Consider the following 13330-nt stretch of genomic DNA (forward strand, 5'->3'; position numbering starts at 1 on the left):
AGGACAAAATAAAATTAATTCCGAATAATTGAATTTATGCATAAATATATATATATATATATGATCAGAGACCACTTCCACTTATGTGTAGTAAGAGAATAAAAGACAATTGATCTACGTGGTTGATCGAAAATAATTTCCCAAAATTAGATTTCCCAATATATTATTTCATGTTGCACCTCAAATTAATGTTGACATAACGTGTTTTTCAACGATTGATATGCACTTCCCAACTTCAATATTCTTGAACAAATATTTGCGATGAATATTAATATAGACATTATTCAAGAATACTAATAAATGACCACCCCAGCAATTAACTCACCGAACTGACTGACAAACCACATATCGATTGAGAGAGCCTATTAATATCTCAAGCACTTTACTGACTAGCCCTTCACTAGAATTTTTCTCTTCGCCCCCTTCACTCTCTCTCCCTAACGAACACTCACCAACTGGCGCCGCCGTGCACGGCCACACCTCCACCGCTTCTCCATCATCCTCCTCCGAATCACCACCGCCCGTAGAGCTTAGCTCCATCAGATAAGATCAAATCGATATCAAAGACGTTCCATGACGAGGATCGATCAGGCTACACAATTACTTAAAGCAAGCAAAGATTTAAGTCATACCTTAAAGATCATACATGATCTTTCTAATATGTACATCTTCTGTCCGATATATATGTGCATGTATAGGTATCCATGTATATCTATAGATACCCAACATTCTCACAATGGTACATGCTAATTGCTATCAACGTATATGCACAAGGTTGCCAATCACCAAAATACGTATAAGCAAATATTTATTAGCTCATTCTTTGTTCTTGGAGGAGCGGTCCTTCTGGGGGCCGCCAAGGATTCGGGAGATCTGCAGGCCTCTGCTGAAGGCTTGGTTGAAGAGCATCCTTGTTTGGAACTCCGAAACGAACGGGAACCAAGCCAAGAATGCAATGGGCGTGAACAGGAGCATTCCCATTGATATCTCGTACCCGCAAGCAAGGGTACGAACTGATCCCCAGATGCCGGCTCTCTGGACCAATGGTCTACACGCTTGTGCAATCTGTACAACATATGCACCAGAACGAACTCGTGATCATGAGATAATTTCCTAGCGAATGCGGAATCCTATCTTAAATATGTAGCTCAAACATATTGTAATTTCATTACCTGAAGGAGGCCCCATCCAGTGGGTCCGAATGCGAGGATGCATACGATGATGTCACGAGCCTTGAGGCCAGCAGGAATTGCCAGTAATGTAATGAAGACGGAGAAGAAGGTAAGAAAGATGAGGCACTTTATCAGTCTAAACAGCAGCTGGAAGTCCGCACTGAGTCGGCGCCTTCCCACTGACACGGCCTGCAAATATAACGATCAGATGCCAAAACTCATGAGTGGCATCGTGATAACAAGTAACGGGCCAGCAGAACGTTATGGATTCTTTTAGGATGTTGATGCTAACCTTCATTATGAGCAATACGAAAATTATCACGAGCCATGAAGCACCATAGACCTGCAATAGTGCACCATTATGTGAACAGAAGCAGCCTGAAAAACTACCAAGGCGCGTAAAACATGATAAGAAAACGATAGACAGAGCATTGACTAAATTACCAGGACACTCTGTGTACCCTTGGTGATATTCAGATGATACACGAGCCCATACTGAAATAGAAAGAACCGAATCGACAGTAGAATCTCCATGATAATTCCCCGCTTCCCCGAGTGTCTCAGATGCACCTGCTCCTTCTCCCACCAAGACTCCCAGCTCTTTTCAGGAGGCACACCGATCCCTCCCCGATTGCTTATCCACTTGTTCCAGTCGTTCCAATCATCAATAATCTTCTGCCACTCGAAGCCCGATGGATTGAAAAGGAAGGGCGCAAATAGCCATGTCACCACCATGAACCATATCGATATCGTGATCAAGATGTATGCAACAGAGCCACGATAAGACTGGCCAAAAATGTGGTACACTAGGAGGAGGATCATGAGCTCGAACCCCTTCACAAAGTGGCTCCGGGAGTAGAACCGGTAGTTCCCCGCGAACTTGGCGTGGAACACAACAAAACCACGGCCTGTTCCTCTATACTCGGCCCCGCCGTGAAGCAGGGTCCGCCCGTAGTAGTGCGTCCTTGTCCCGAGTGAGAATGTGAAGAACACAGGGGCCATCTGGAGTTGCATCATTATGAAATCACTCAGCGCATTCCGGAATCCCCTTTCAAGACCGATCTCCATCATCATTGGAAGGGCCAGCAGGTAACCGATCTGCACAAATGACTGAGAGGCCATGGCTACCTGGAGAGGCTTGTTGTCACGGAACGCTGGCTCCGTGCTTAATGCTTCTTCTAAGCCACTGAGGACGAGGTAGAGACGTCCATAAAGGAAGATGTAGACTATGAGCACTGTCAGCTGCCAGAGACGGAAAGAAACTACAGTTCATGCATTGATAGACGCCGGCATGCTGACATGTTCATGCATGTGGAAGTGTCTCACTTACCATAGTGCTAAAGTAAAACCCGACCGTGGTGACATAACATGACAGCATGCGGAAGAAATCGAACCGATGACCCAGCCTGTAAATGTCGCGGCTCAGTGTCTGCTCACCATTCCCGTTGGCTATCTTTGCCTCGAACATTGAGATCTGATTAAGACCGACATCCCTTCCTTTACCGACTTGTATGTACTCGTGGTGAGTGACATTCCCTTCGCGTAACGTGGAATTAAAACCTGCAGATCGATGGAAGGAAAGACCAGAACCTCAGAAGACGAAGAGACATCAAGCTTTTGAGATGAATATGGAGAGTTGAGATCAATGCCTCCGAAGATGTCTTCACTCAAGTTGATGACTTTGGAAGCTTTGCTAACTCCACCTCTGGTGAGGTGGAACAATCTATCAAAAACATCGGGATGACCATAGTGAAACCGAACTCTGTTGAACAAGAACATAAAATTTGATTGTGAATTAGTAATACATAAGGGGTACGACAGACCCATAAATAATTCATTATGGGATCCCCGAGCTTGAATTAGACCCTAGATACATCGTTGTAAGATCAAAATGATATCTTACTTCAATGGGTCTGCTAACAATCTCTGACCGATAGTTACGAAACTAGTCTCCTGGTTTGACATGAACCACGCGAGAGATGAAACACTGAAACATCAACATCGGAATACAGCATAATTAGCTCCATACAACATAAAGTTGCAGTCTTCCTTTCGTCTTAAAATTAACGACCAAGTGACTTGCCTGCCCGTGAATATATGTTCGCGAAGTCCAAGAATTGTGGGGTATCGCCCGCCATCATGCTTTATCAGAAATTCTTGCAGTAAGTTTCTCATCTTGAAGGCCTCTTCCATGTAATTGTCCTGTTAGAAGTACAGAACACCGATGGAATTTAGAGATTGCGAAATATTGAAACTTAAATGCTCCGCATATGAGATACCTGATTCATGTCTATCGTCTGCAAGGCTTCTCCTCTGGTGAAAATAATTGCATGGTTTTGATTTTCGGGCTTCCCCTCGCCTAACATTGCAGGACCCGGAAGCTTTATCCTATAAATTTCCTGGATGAGATTTTCTGATTTGATCAGTTGCAGACATATATGGATAATGTATAGTAAATAACGATAGTGATAAATCACGACTTGGACACACTGTGCAGATATCTTTGAACAAGCAGATAAGGGAGGATGTTTCTGTTGTATTCGAATATTATGCTTTACCCGATCTGCGATTGTCACAAACTTACCATGGACTTCAAGGTGTTTATTAGCCTGAAGTCAATTAGCTTGATAAAGGGTTCTCGGTTGACAAAAATAAAAAGAAAAGAAAAGAGAAGGAATAAAAAGCACCTGGTCTAAACTTTGCCCCGGTTCTGAGGAGTCAATAGACTTGCTTGGTAAAGCTGCCTTAACGAGAGCTGAATAATAAACCTTGTCAACTGTCTTCTTTGATCCGTCTTTACTCGGCTCTTCTCTCTCATCAATATATGCAACACGTAGTGACGGATATCTGTTAAAACAGAGTTTAATGTACATAAAAAGTTTAAAATATCATAAGACAATTTTCTGATCGGGCAGTGATCACAGGTTGTAATACGTTGTCATAAGCTTCAGAATGTCTTTGGCACGAGGATCTCCTGCTCGCTTGTGAATACCATACTGCTGACAAGAGACGACATAGGTGTATTTCATATCCGCTACTGCCTGACACTGTGCCCAGAGTGACCTTTCGCTCTTCGAGTGCTCCTCACTACTCAGTTCAGCAGCTTTGTATCCTTTCATTAGATCTGCAAAATCCATGTCATTCGAGAAGAGATGAAAGGTTGTAAATACTTATACATATGAAGGCTTTTAGCTCGAGTAGATTTACCATCGTCCTTTGCCATATCAAGGAAAGCCTGAAGTTCCAAAGCTTTTCGGTAATACATCATGCCCCGCACTGCAAGTGTATAGATGTTATTTACAGGGAACTTTTCAATCAGTTCCTTAACATAATATCATATCACAAGACCATTTTGAATTGTTGTTACCCATGTTTTCATTAATTTTATTTATGCATTGCTATTTTGTCTGACTTCAAATAAGGTAATTAATACTCTGACTTCAAAAACTTCTTTACCCCCTAGAGCCGGAGAATTAATAAACAGCAATGCATAAATAAAAGAAGTGTTTTCCCGCTAGAGCCAGAGAATACCGGTTTTTGTCAAGGTCTGGCCTCTATACGAGGCCCACAGTCGGAGCTGTTCTTCCAGTTCTTCAGACTCTCTGAGCCCTTCTTCACTGCTGCAACCCACCCGCTCAAGAAAGTTTGTCCATTCATCTGTTAAAAAATCATAACTGGATAAACATTGCAATATGAGGAAAAGAGAAACCGAAAGAAAGTGAGATGAGAAAATAAACCTGGAAAAATCTTCTGCAGGTAAAAAAGTATCGATACTCCATCTTCATTTGGTTTTTCAAGTCCATTTATGGTGAAAAGAACGTCTTCCGTGTAATAAGGCGTCAAGACCCTATTGGAAAAATGTTAAGGGGGAAAGGGGAAACGTAAAGAACACAGCAGGGATTTATCTATACAGAGGAAGTTCAGTAAATGATGAAATCTTACGAAAATGAAAGCATGTTCCGAACTTTAGGTGCGCATGGCATGTCCATGAACAACGAATTTGAGAAGAAAGAAATGCGCCTTCTAGCTTCCAAGTTGGCTGGCACGTCCATGGCTGACTCCTTCACCGTAAGCAACAGATGAAGTCTCCGTAACTACAGAATGGGATGACTTGTTACATACTAGTTTGTTGAAGTGAGGGAAACGAATGTGGAAGAGCAGCCAAATGATAAAAAGACAAGATGGAGTGTAAGAAGCATATCACAAATTGGAGGGAGAGTTCGATTTCCATTCATTTCATAATAGCCCCCCTATGGAATTAGCAAGCTTAAAATTCAATTGGTCACAATTATGATGAAATTTATGCAACTAATTCTGAAATTCCACATTCATATAACTGAAGAATAGAAATGGATGGAATAGAAAGCTTACTTTTTCCTTCCAAGCCTCTGCTTCTGGATTGACTGGGAAACTGAGGTCGCCAAAAAACTGATGCTGTTGATCCAGAGGGGTCATTGCTTCGGGTTTACCAATATAACCGCCATGGCTGGAGTCAACCATGCTCGGAACCTCATCTTCTATGATGTCCCTGGTCACCACCTCCAGCATATTTAGCAACACGATCACAACCTGATCCTTGTCCTCCTTTTTGTTTGTCATCTGCGGAGTTTTTATAACAATTTGAATGGTTATTAGCAATCTTCGACGTATACAACACCGTTCTTTCAACTTGTTCATGAATGACTTACCAAATACTCAATGAGCTGAACAAAATGTTCGTACAGGCTGGGGAGGTTGCTCATGTTGAGGCCGCTTATCAAAGCATCGCTCTCAATTAGCTCGTTGATTTTGGCGAAGATTTCATTTATTACCCTATATAGGAAGACAAAGGTTAGTAACGTTGCAGTACTCTATGGACAAAATGTTGGGTAACTTACCTTTTTTCGTGTTGGCCCTTGACCAAAAAGTTCAAGATATTTTTACACGAAGCATAGCACTCTCGAATAGCGCACTGCATGTAATTGTCAGCCTGCAATCTCTTCTTCAGCTCTCTGTCTCGGTCCTTTTCATTGCTATCTTTCGCCATATCCACTGCTATAGGGATCTGCAGAGTAATTGTGTGCTTTAGAAGACAGGAATGATGCTGCCCCAACCACCTTTTGGTATCATTAGTTAGTAAAGTTATGGAATGCATGTAGAGACCTTGCTAGCAAGTAAGAATGGAGGCCACTGGATGATATCCAAATCCTGGTCGGCCCAGTAAGGGACAAGCAGCAGATTCATTTCCCTGCCAGATCAAGAAAGGAAAATCAAATTATTATAAAACAGCACATTGGGCTAATTTAGTTTCAACGATATTTGCAGTAATTCCTTTTACCTATTATTTATGAGGTCCTCATCCCGGAAACTACTGATTATCTTGTTCCATAGCTGAGCGAATTTCGCTGCTTCCTTCTCTTTGCTTGAAGGGATCTGCAATAATAAAACGCATGAAAAAAAGTTTCGAGATTTCCATAATGAATGTGATATCCCCGTTTAGGTAAAAAGACAACACAGGACTGAAAGTAAATTAAAACCTCCACAAACTTCCGAGATAGAGTGGCTTTCAGGCCCCTCTTCTTGGGTGCCTCGACCTTTTCCACTGGAATCAGGAATGCATTGAATGCACCAGGCAGCGATTGAAACCGAGACCTCAGCATTCGCAGCGTTCGAATCTGACCAGGAATAAGGAAAAAAAACAAAGTGTGAATCTCACCTAAGTTAGAACAAATGTGTAAACACAATGGAGGAACAATTAATTAAATGTCAAACAAAAGTTAAATCCTTACCTCTCCGAGACGACGAAATGCGCCATATATGCCACCAAAAATAGTGGAGAATATAGCATACCAAATTTGAGTGTCCATAAAATAAACCTGCAAGGATGATTTCCCACCATAATTAGCTGAAACTCAAAAGATGGCAGAGTAATAAATTTGACGAACAATATTATGTAGACTCGAACTGAGAAGGTGCCAAACATACAAGCATTATTGGAGCCCAAATTGCAATCACAGCCCCAATGTTGTTCTTTGCTGCCATGATAATGTTCTTCTGTCACAAACCATTTGAGTCTTTTTAAAATTGGGAAGAAATCAAAATTTTTTTGAGACTTACCTTGGGGAAAGAACTCATGCCACTTGAAGTGTGAAATATGAACTCGCATGATAGATTTCGTCGGATCCACTAGAGGTTTAATCTGCATGATATAAGTAAATAACAATCGGATACCATATAGCAGACATTTTTCATGCAACCTTTTAGGCAACGCTGGTTGCTGGGAATACAATATTATACCTCAGCAAAGTAGCTGAAAGCTAGTTTCGATGCTACAAGAAGAACCCAGAAGAGCGTGTACCTATAAACCATAGGAATTGTAAAATATTTACTGCAACAAACATATGTCTCACAAGAATGGTTTTAGGGATTTATTTAAAGAATCATGTCATTAGAATTAATATCTCCATCATTCCTTACTTGAAGAGCGTAAACCAGCTCTCGTGCATTCCTCTTCCAACATAGAGTCGAGGCTGCAATCAAAAGCAACACACAATTAGGAGATCGATTTGCCTAAGGCAAAACTTAGACAAAGCCGCACCATCATTAGTATCAACCAAGCATGCGCTTACGCTATCCACAGGCATCCCGGGATTTTTATGTGCAAAGCCAAATTTAGAAATACTCTGAACGAAAACATACAACATAAATAAACAAAAAGAAAGGGGCTGCCAAATTTGGACACAAACCCCGTGCTCTCATAGAATCATAAGCTTTAGGAAGGTCCAGTTACAACATATAACAAGCATGGCTTCAATACGAATAGGAACTGCACCTGAGACCACCACATCATGAGCATCACGATCCTGTAGTTTGACCTCTCAAGGGTTCGGCGAATCCATGGAGCGAAGAATAACAGCACCGAGAGCATATTTGGAGACAAGTAGATGAGAACAAACAAGATGAACAAGGAAGGGGAGCCATTTCCCTTCCCAAACCAACCTTTGATCGTCTGTGCAAACCCAGGAGGATTCTTGAAGCTATACGCATAACTTACTGGTAAAATGACAACCCAGGCTGCTGCAGAAATGACCTTCAAGACGTATCTGAGTTGAACATACATGGACATGCTCTTCCTTGCTTTCCAACTTAATATTACATCAAGAACAGCTGCAAAAGAAAATTGGAAAAGAAGAATCATGTATTAGAATCTGGCGCTTTCAAAGTTTATTGCGTCGAGCCTTATTTTCCTATTTTTCAGAACCGAGTACAAATCTTCTGCTCCGACAGGTACATCATATTAAGATCAACTGTGTTAACAGTATAATATTTTACTGCAAATCTAAATAATACGATAAATTGGAAATACTCTTCATAACTATGTACCTTGAGCAAGCTTCAATATTGCAGCAGTGATAAATATACTCAGAACTCTCTTGAAAACATCGCCGTCAAATATGGAACTTAGTTTTCCTGAACCATTCCAGGCAACAATAATCATTGCCTGCATTTTTGACAAATGTTATTGAGATATGGGAAACAACAAAAAATTGATGATCATTAACTAGAAGAAGACTGGGATAAGGAAAGTGAAAATTACCTGCAAGGCTAGAACATAAAAGCCCCACATTCTATCGAAACTTCGAAAAATGTGCCAAAATGAGCGTATTTCGACGAAGTTGACTTTGCCCATCCATCTATCCCCAGTAAGTGGTTTCTTATCCTGAGCAAACCAAATGTGACATGAGGACTAGATAAGTCAACCTGAACTGACGTGTTGTTATTTGTCAAATATCGCGGGTTAAAGAAATGGAGTTCACATTTAATGGCTTATATAGCATACCTCGTGTTTATCAACTTGAAGCTGTTCAGCCGGCAGGCAAAAGAAATCAGCATCTGCTCTCATAGGCCAACCAAGGCGAAAGCATCTGACAGACCTGAAGTTAACACCAAATGAGTAACCTAAAGACTAAAACTTCGATTGACTGAATCCCATATGCACAATTACACGTATAAAGTAATAGAAAGAAAAAGGAAATTTTAAGTACCAGAAATATTCATTCAAATCATCATAGTTTCGCCACTGCGAATGCTTCGATTTCCCCTCTCTATTTCTTTTAGCTTCCTACTCATGAAAAATAGTAAATTAACCTCAATGATAAAGATAACAGACTCAAAGATACAGGAAGAGACAAAAGATATAACAAGAAGTACCTGCGCAATCGTATTGTATATTGGAGTTATGACTTTTTTCAAGAATGCCTCATCTTCACCCCCATAGGCCGGCTTTATACGCTCGCCGGTCATGGAACTAACAGTCCCAGCAAGCATCCCATATAATTCAAATGCCATCTAAAATAGATCCCAGTTAAGTTATTGGAGGTAAAGTTTATAATAAGATGATGTAACCGCAGATTGTGAAGTTGCAACACTTTAGTGGGCTATCACCATAAACAAGTGAAACTTAAGAGTTGGGGTTGTGTCAATTTTGAAGGGTTCCAGTTCTATCAGCAGATCATGTGCAAGAAACATAGATTTGAAGCTCATACATGATGATAAATATAGCAGAGGCACTCAGGCATGAATCTCAAGTTCGCGGCCTCTCCCCATATGAGAAGATATAGACCCATGTACAATAGCTTCCTTTGCTGCACTTCCTGTTGAATAGTGGGCAACCTGACAGATAAAGGGCCGACATAAGTGAGATAATCAGCATCACAATATTTCGCCTGGTGAAAACAGAAAATTATGCAACTAAATCAATTTAATCTAAATATGGTGAAAGATGTGATAACGTGCAAATGGGTGAGAGTTATCTAGTCAATTAAACATTGAAGGCTATCCCACTGAGATTCAGTCTGCTTACAGCTCTTTTGGGTTGTAGGTATCTGGAATATATTCTCCAGCAGCCAATTCTTTCCGAGATATATAAAAGGAACAATGAAAGAATGGCGATGATGGTACACAAAATATTTCATAATTTAAACATCTCACGAAGCCAAAATGAATATGGTTCCTTTTCCCCACTTTACTAACCATCTTCAGTATCTAGAATAACAAACCCTGAAAAATGAAAGGCTGAAAATGTTTTCTTAGTTTTTTTAGCACCAAAGATTAATCTTTTTAAACAAGAATCCTTTTACCAGTTCGCTACGATCATAGTACAAATTTATCTGAATAAAATGCGGAGACAACAGACCGTCAAATACGTAAGTAATTTTATTTTACTCAAAACTGTCCAGAGTTTCTTACCAAAGACTACTTTTACGATTCAAATACTTGCACCACTTCTTGTAATTCTTAAAGAGCCTCTTCATCACTTCTGTCAAAGCCCGATCATCCAACTGGCAAGAGAAAAATGGCTCGGATGTAAGTCACTGCCTTTTAGAGAATCTTTAAGTATGGACAGCCACTGGAGCCATGAAAGGACCTTGGGTTGCTGGTCGAGCTTCGGGAAGTGTCTTATGTGCACATTAGCAAGCAAAAGAATTACATGCTCCCTTTGATTTGCCACGTTATCCTTCTGCAGATATATTGGTTTAAGTATTCACTGAAGGCTAATCATGAAATTTTAAAGTGAAAATATTTCCACCTGAAACCCAAACATGGCCTGAAGCCAATCCAGAATGTCTTCATCGGGTCTCTTCTGGTGACCCTTTGGCCAGGGTAAGCCCCGGCTGTTTCGAAGTGCAGCTATTGTTGCTTGAATCTGTAGAGATTAACTCACTATTTATCAAGGAATCAAGGTAGAATTCAAGAATGGGATTAAATTGAAAAAATAATCGAGTAACAGCAACCTCTGGATATCGCATTATGGCCTGATTCTGACTGTCGGGATCGAACGGAAGAATATTATAAGGTCTGTACAGCTCTTTCTTTTCAGCAACCTTGGCCTGTGCTTCAAGAATCTGTTCATGGAGGAAAACGGTGGGAAACTCTTTTTGTTCAATCAACGATAATGAAAATAAAAGTTCAGAAACAGTCGAATTCACCTCATCTGCAACTTCCACGGACTCGGTCTGAGTGACAGCTTTTAGCACGTCAAAGAGAACAGCAGCCGTTTGATATGCTTTGGTGAGTTGGGCGCTATTGTCACATCACAAAATGAAAAAAAAAACCATATGAAGATTAATCAAGATTCTCTGGAATGACCTGAAGAGATGTTCACTGGGAGAACTCACCGATCAGCTCTATCGGCTGCATTATGTAAAGCTTGAATATACTTTCTATAGTAATGCTGATAGAAGTCCTGCATCTCACGAGCATCGCTCTTTGTCTTTCCTTGCAAGGTCAGTTCATTCTCCTACAGGAACCAAATCATGAGTATGCATCTCCCATTTCTTCTCCAATTCACTCACTCACTCACTCTCTCTTTCTCTGTGTGAATTGCGTGTGCGTGTCATTGGTTTCATCATCTTCAGGATTATCATACAAGCAAGCTAGATAAAGGATCGGATAAATCTTTTACCCTTTCGAGACGCTGAAGAAGAGCTGTCTTAAATTGCCGAACACCCCGTCCACTGGAAGTGAGGTCTAGTCTATGGGCTTTCTCGAAGGCATAGAATCGACCTACAAGTAACATCGAAGAAAAACAGCATCTAAAGACTATATACCTCTATTATGAATTTATGATACTAAAACTAGATAGAGATTGTGAACAGTTAAGAACTATTAGTATTATCCGATCAAATAATAGCTGTTGGGATTCATTTTCACGCCAGTTATAAGTTCGTTATTTTTCTATCTAGATTCTTTATCTGAGTGACATTTCAACACCTCACTTACACAGATAGGCGACCCTCGGGTTCGCGGACTCAACATCATTGGCAACACGGAGAATTGGGGCAATCTCAACCATGGAAGAAGGCACCACCTCACTATCCAACATCTCCCCTAAACTCCCAGCCGTTTGAGTCCGCAGAATCCGCCTTTGCGGCGGCTGATCAGAACCACGACGGAGCGACATCTTTGCAACTCCGCCAAACACACGTCTACTTTAGCTACTGAATTTCCTGCCAAATCACACGAGATGGAGAAAAACTGAGAAAAATGAAAAGGAGAAGCTCTCTTTCGTCCGCTACCTTACCTTCTCCCAATTTTTCCAATTTGAGGAAAGCAACAGAAGAAAGCAAGAAGATCCATTTCCGCAAAGAATATATAGAAATTAAATAAAGTAGCCCACTTTAAGCACATAATTGAACTTGCTTCATGAACTAAATTATCAACAAGAAGCTTGATCCAACCCATCAAGACTAAGTTTCATATAGTCCAATAAACGGGGCCCGAGCACAAACCCGAGCTAGACAACTTATTGGGAGCAGAGGCTATGGAGCAGAACACAGAAAAAGCTTCAACCCTGCAGTTTCAATTCAAAGTTCAAACAGACTTCCAATCATCCATCACTTCAGACAAAAGAAGTGAAATTTGATGGCCCTTCAAGATGTTGATACAGAGTAATAATCGAACAATTCCTGAGCTCAAGAATATGAAACTGGGGAGCTAGAACAGAACAGAGACGGATGATCAGTCACCTCGAGAGGGCCGTGAATCCCAGAAAGCTGAGGTTTCAAGCCATGGGAACCCACAGAAGAAGAGTGTACAGAGAACTAACGAAGAAGAAGAAGAAGAAGAAGAAGAAGAGATGCATACGATGAAAACCCAACATTTAAAGAAACACCCGACAGCGACCTTAGTAATATAATAACTACACAGATATATGGGATCGAGTGAGGGAGGGGGAGAGAAACAGAGAGAGAGAGAGAGTAGTTGGAGCTTAAAAAAGGAGATGGGAGTGAAGTGATGAGGGGAGGTGAGCTTAGTGAAGAAGCAAAGAGAGCAACGGCAACATGCAGAAAGCAGAGGCAGGGGAAGGAACACTAACACCTGCTGTTGCTGTTTCTCTCACAGCTTCTTCCCCCCTTCTTCCAGTGGGACCGCGCCACGTCAACCACTATTGCCGCCGTCCAGTCCCTTCCCTCGCTTTCGGTCGCCGTGCTTATCGCTAATAATCAACGAGAAACTGTTTGGGACGGATTTGAACTGAAGGTGACAGTTCGAGGACCTAAAATGGAAGCAGTGGAACCTGGAGGATTGCTTTCTAATTTGGCTGTCCCTGAAGATATGAGCAACTCGGTGGCTACAGCAGGCTTGGTACCGATGATCCGGATTCGAGGCCAGGCTAA

At 41.2% G+C, this 13330-nt stretch overlaps 1 protein-coding gene across 1 annotated transcript; it reads right to left on the reverse strand.

Moving 5' to 3' along the window:
* Positions 1-244: 244 nt before the first annotated feature.
* On the reverse strand, positions 245-12988 carry LOC116188192 (callose synthase 2-like). The gene is made up of 42 exons (XM_031517388.1): positions 12680-12988; positions 11934-12160; positions 11617-11717; positions 11330-11451; positions 11141-11234; positions 10946-11056; positions 10741-10857; positions 10579-10671; positions 10401-10492; positions 9698-9824; positions 9363-9500; positions 9197-9273; positions 8992-9085; positions 8749-8871; positions 8535-8652; positions 7984-8318; positions 7629-7681; positions 7449-7509; positions 7269-7350; positions 7137-7186; positions 6941-7027; positions 6689-6826; positions 6490-6584; positions 6315-6399; positions 6050-6216; positions 5861-5984; positions 5544-5771; positions 5115-5266; positions 4910-5019; positions 4704-4829; positions 4380-4448; positions 4107-4296; positions 3860-4019; positions 3452-3571; positions 3256-3374; positions 3076-3159; positions 2822-2934; positions 2503-2732; positions 1617-2414; positions 1465-1515; positions 1173-1361; positions 245-1065 (listed from the first exon to the last, which is right to left on the reverse strand). Exons 2-42 carry the CDS (start codon positions 12112-12114, stop codon positions 817-819), a joined length of 5853 nt encoding a protein of 1950 aa, XP_031373248.1. The 5' UTR covers positions 12115-12160; positions 12680-12988; the 3' UTR covers positions 245-816.
* Between the last annotated feature and the right edge of the window lie 342 nt (positions 12989-13330).

The sequence above is a fragment of the Punica granatum genome, chromosome 8 (genome assembly GCF_007655135.1).
Source record: "Punica granatum isolate Tunisia-2019 chromosome 8, ASM765513v2, whole genome shotgun sequence".
NCBI classification, from domain to species: Eukaryota; Viridiplantae; Streptophyta; class Magnoliopsida; order Myrtales; family Lythraceae; genus Punica; species Punica granatum.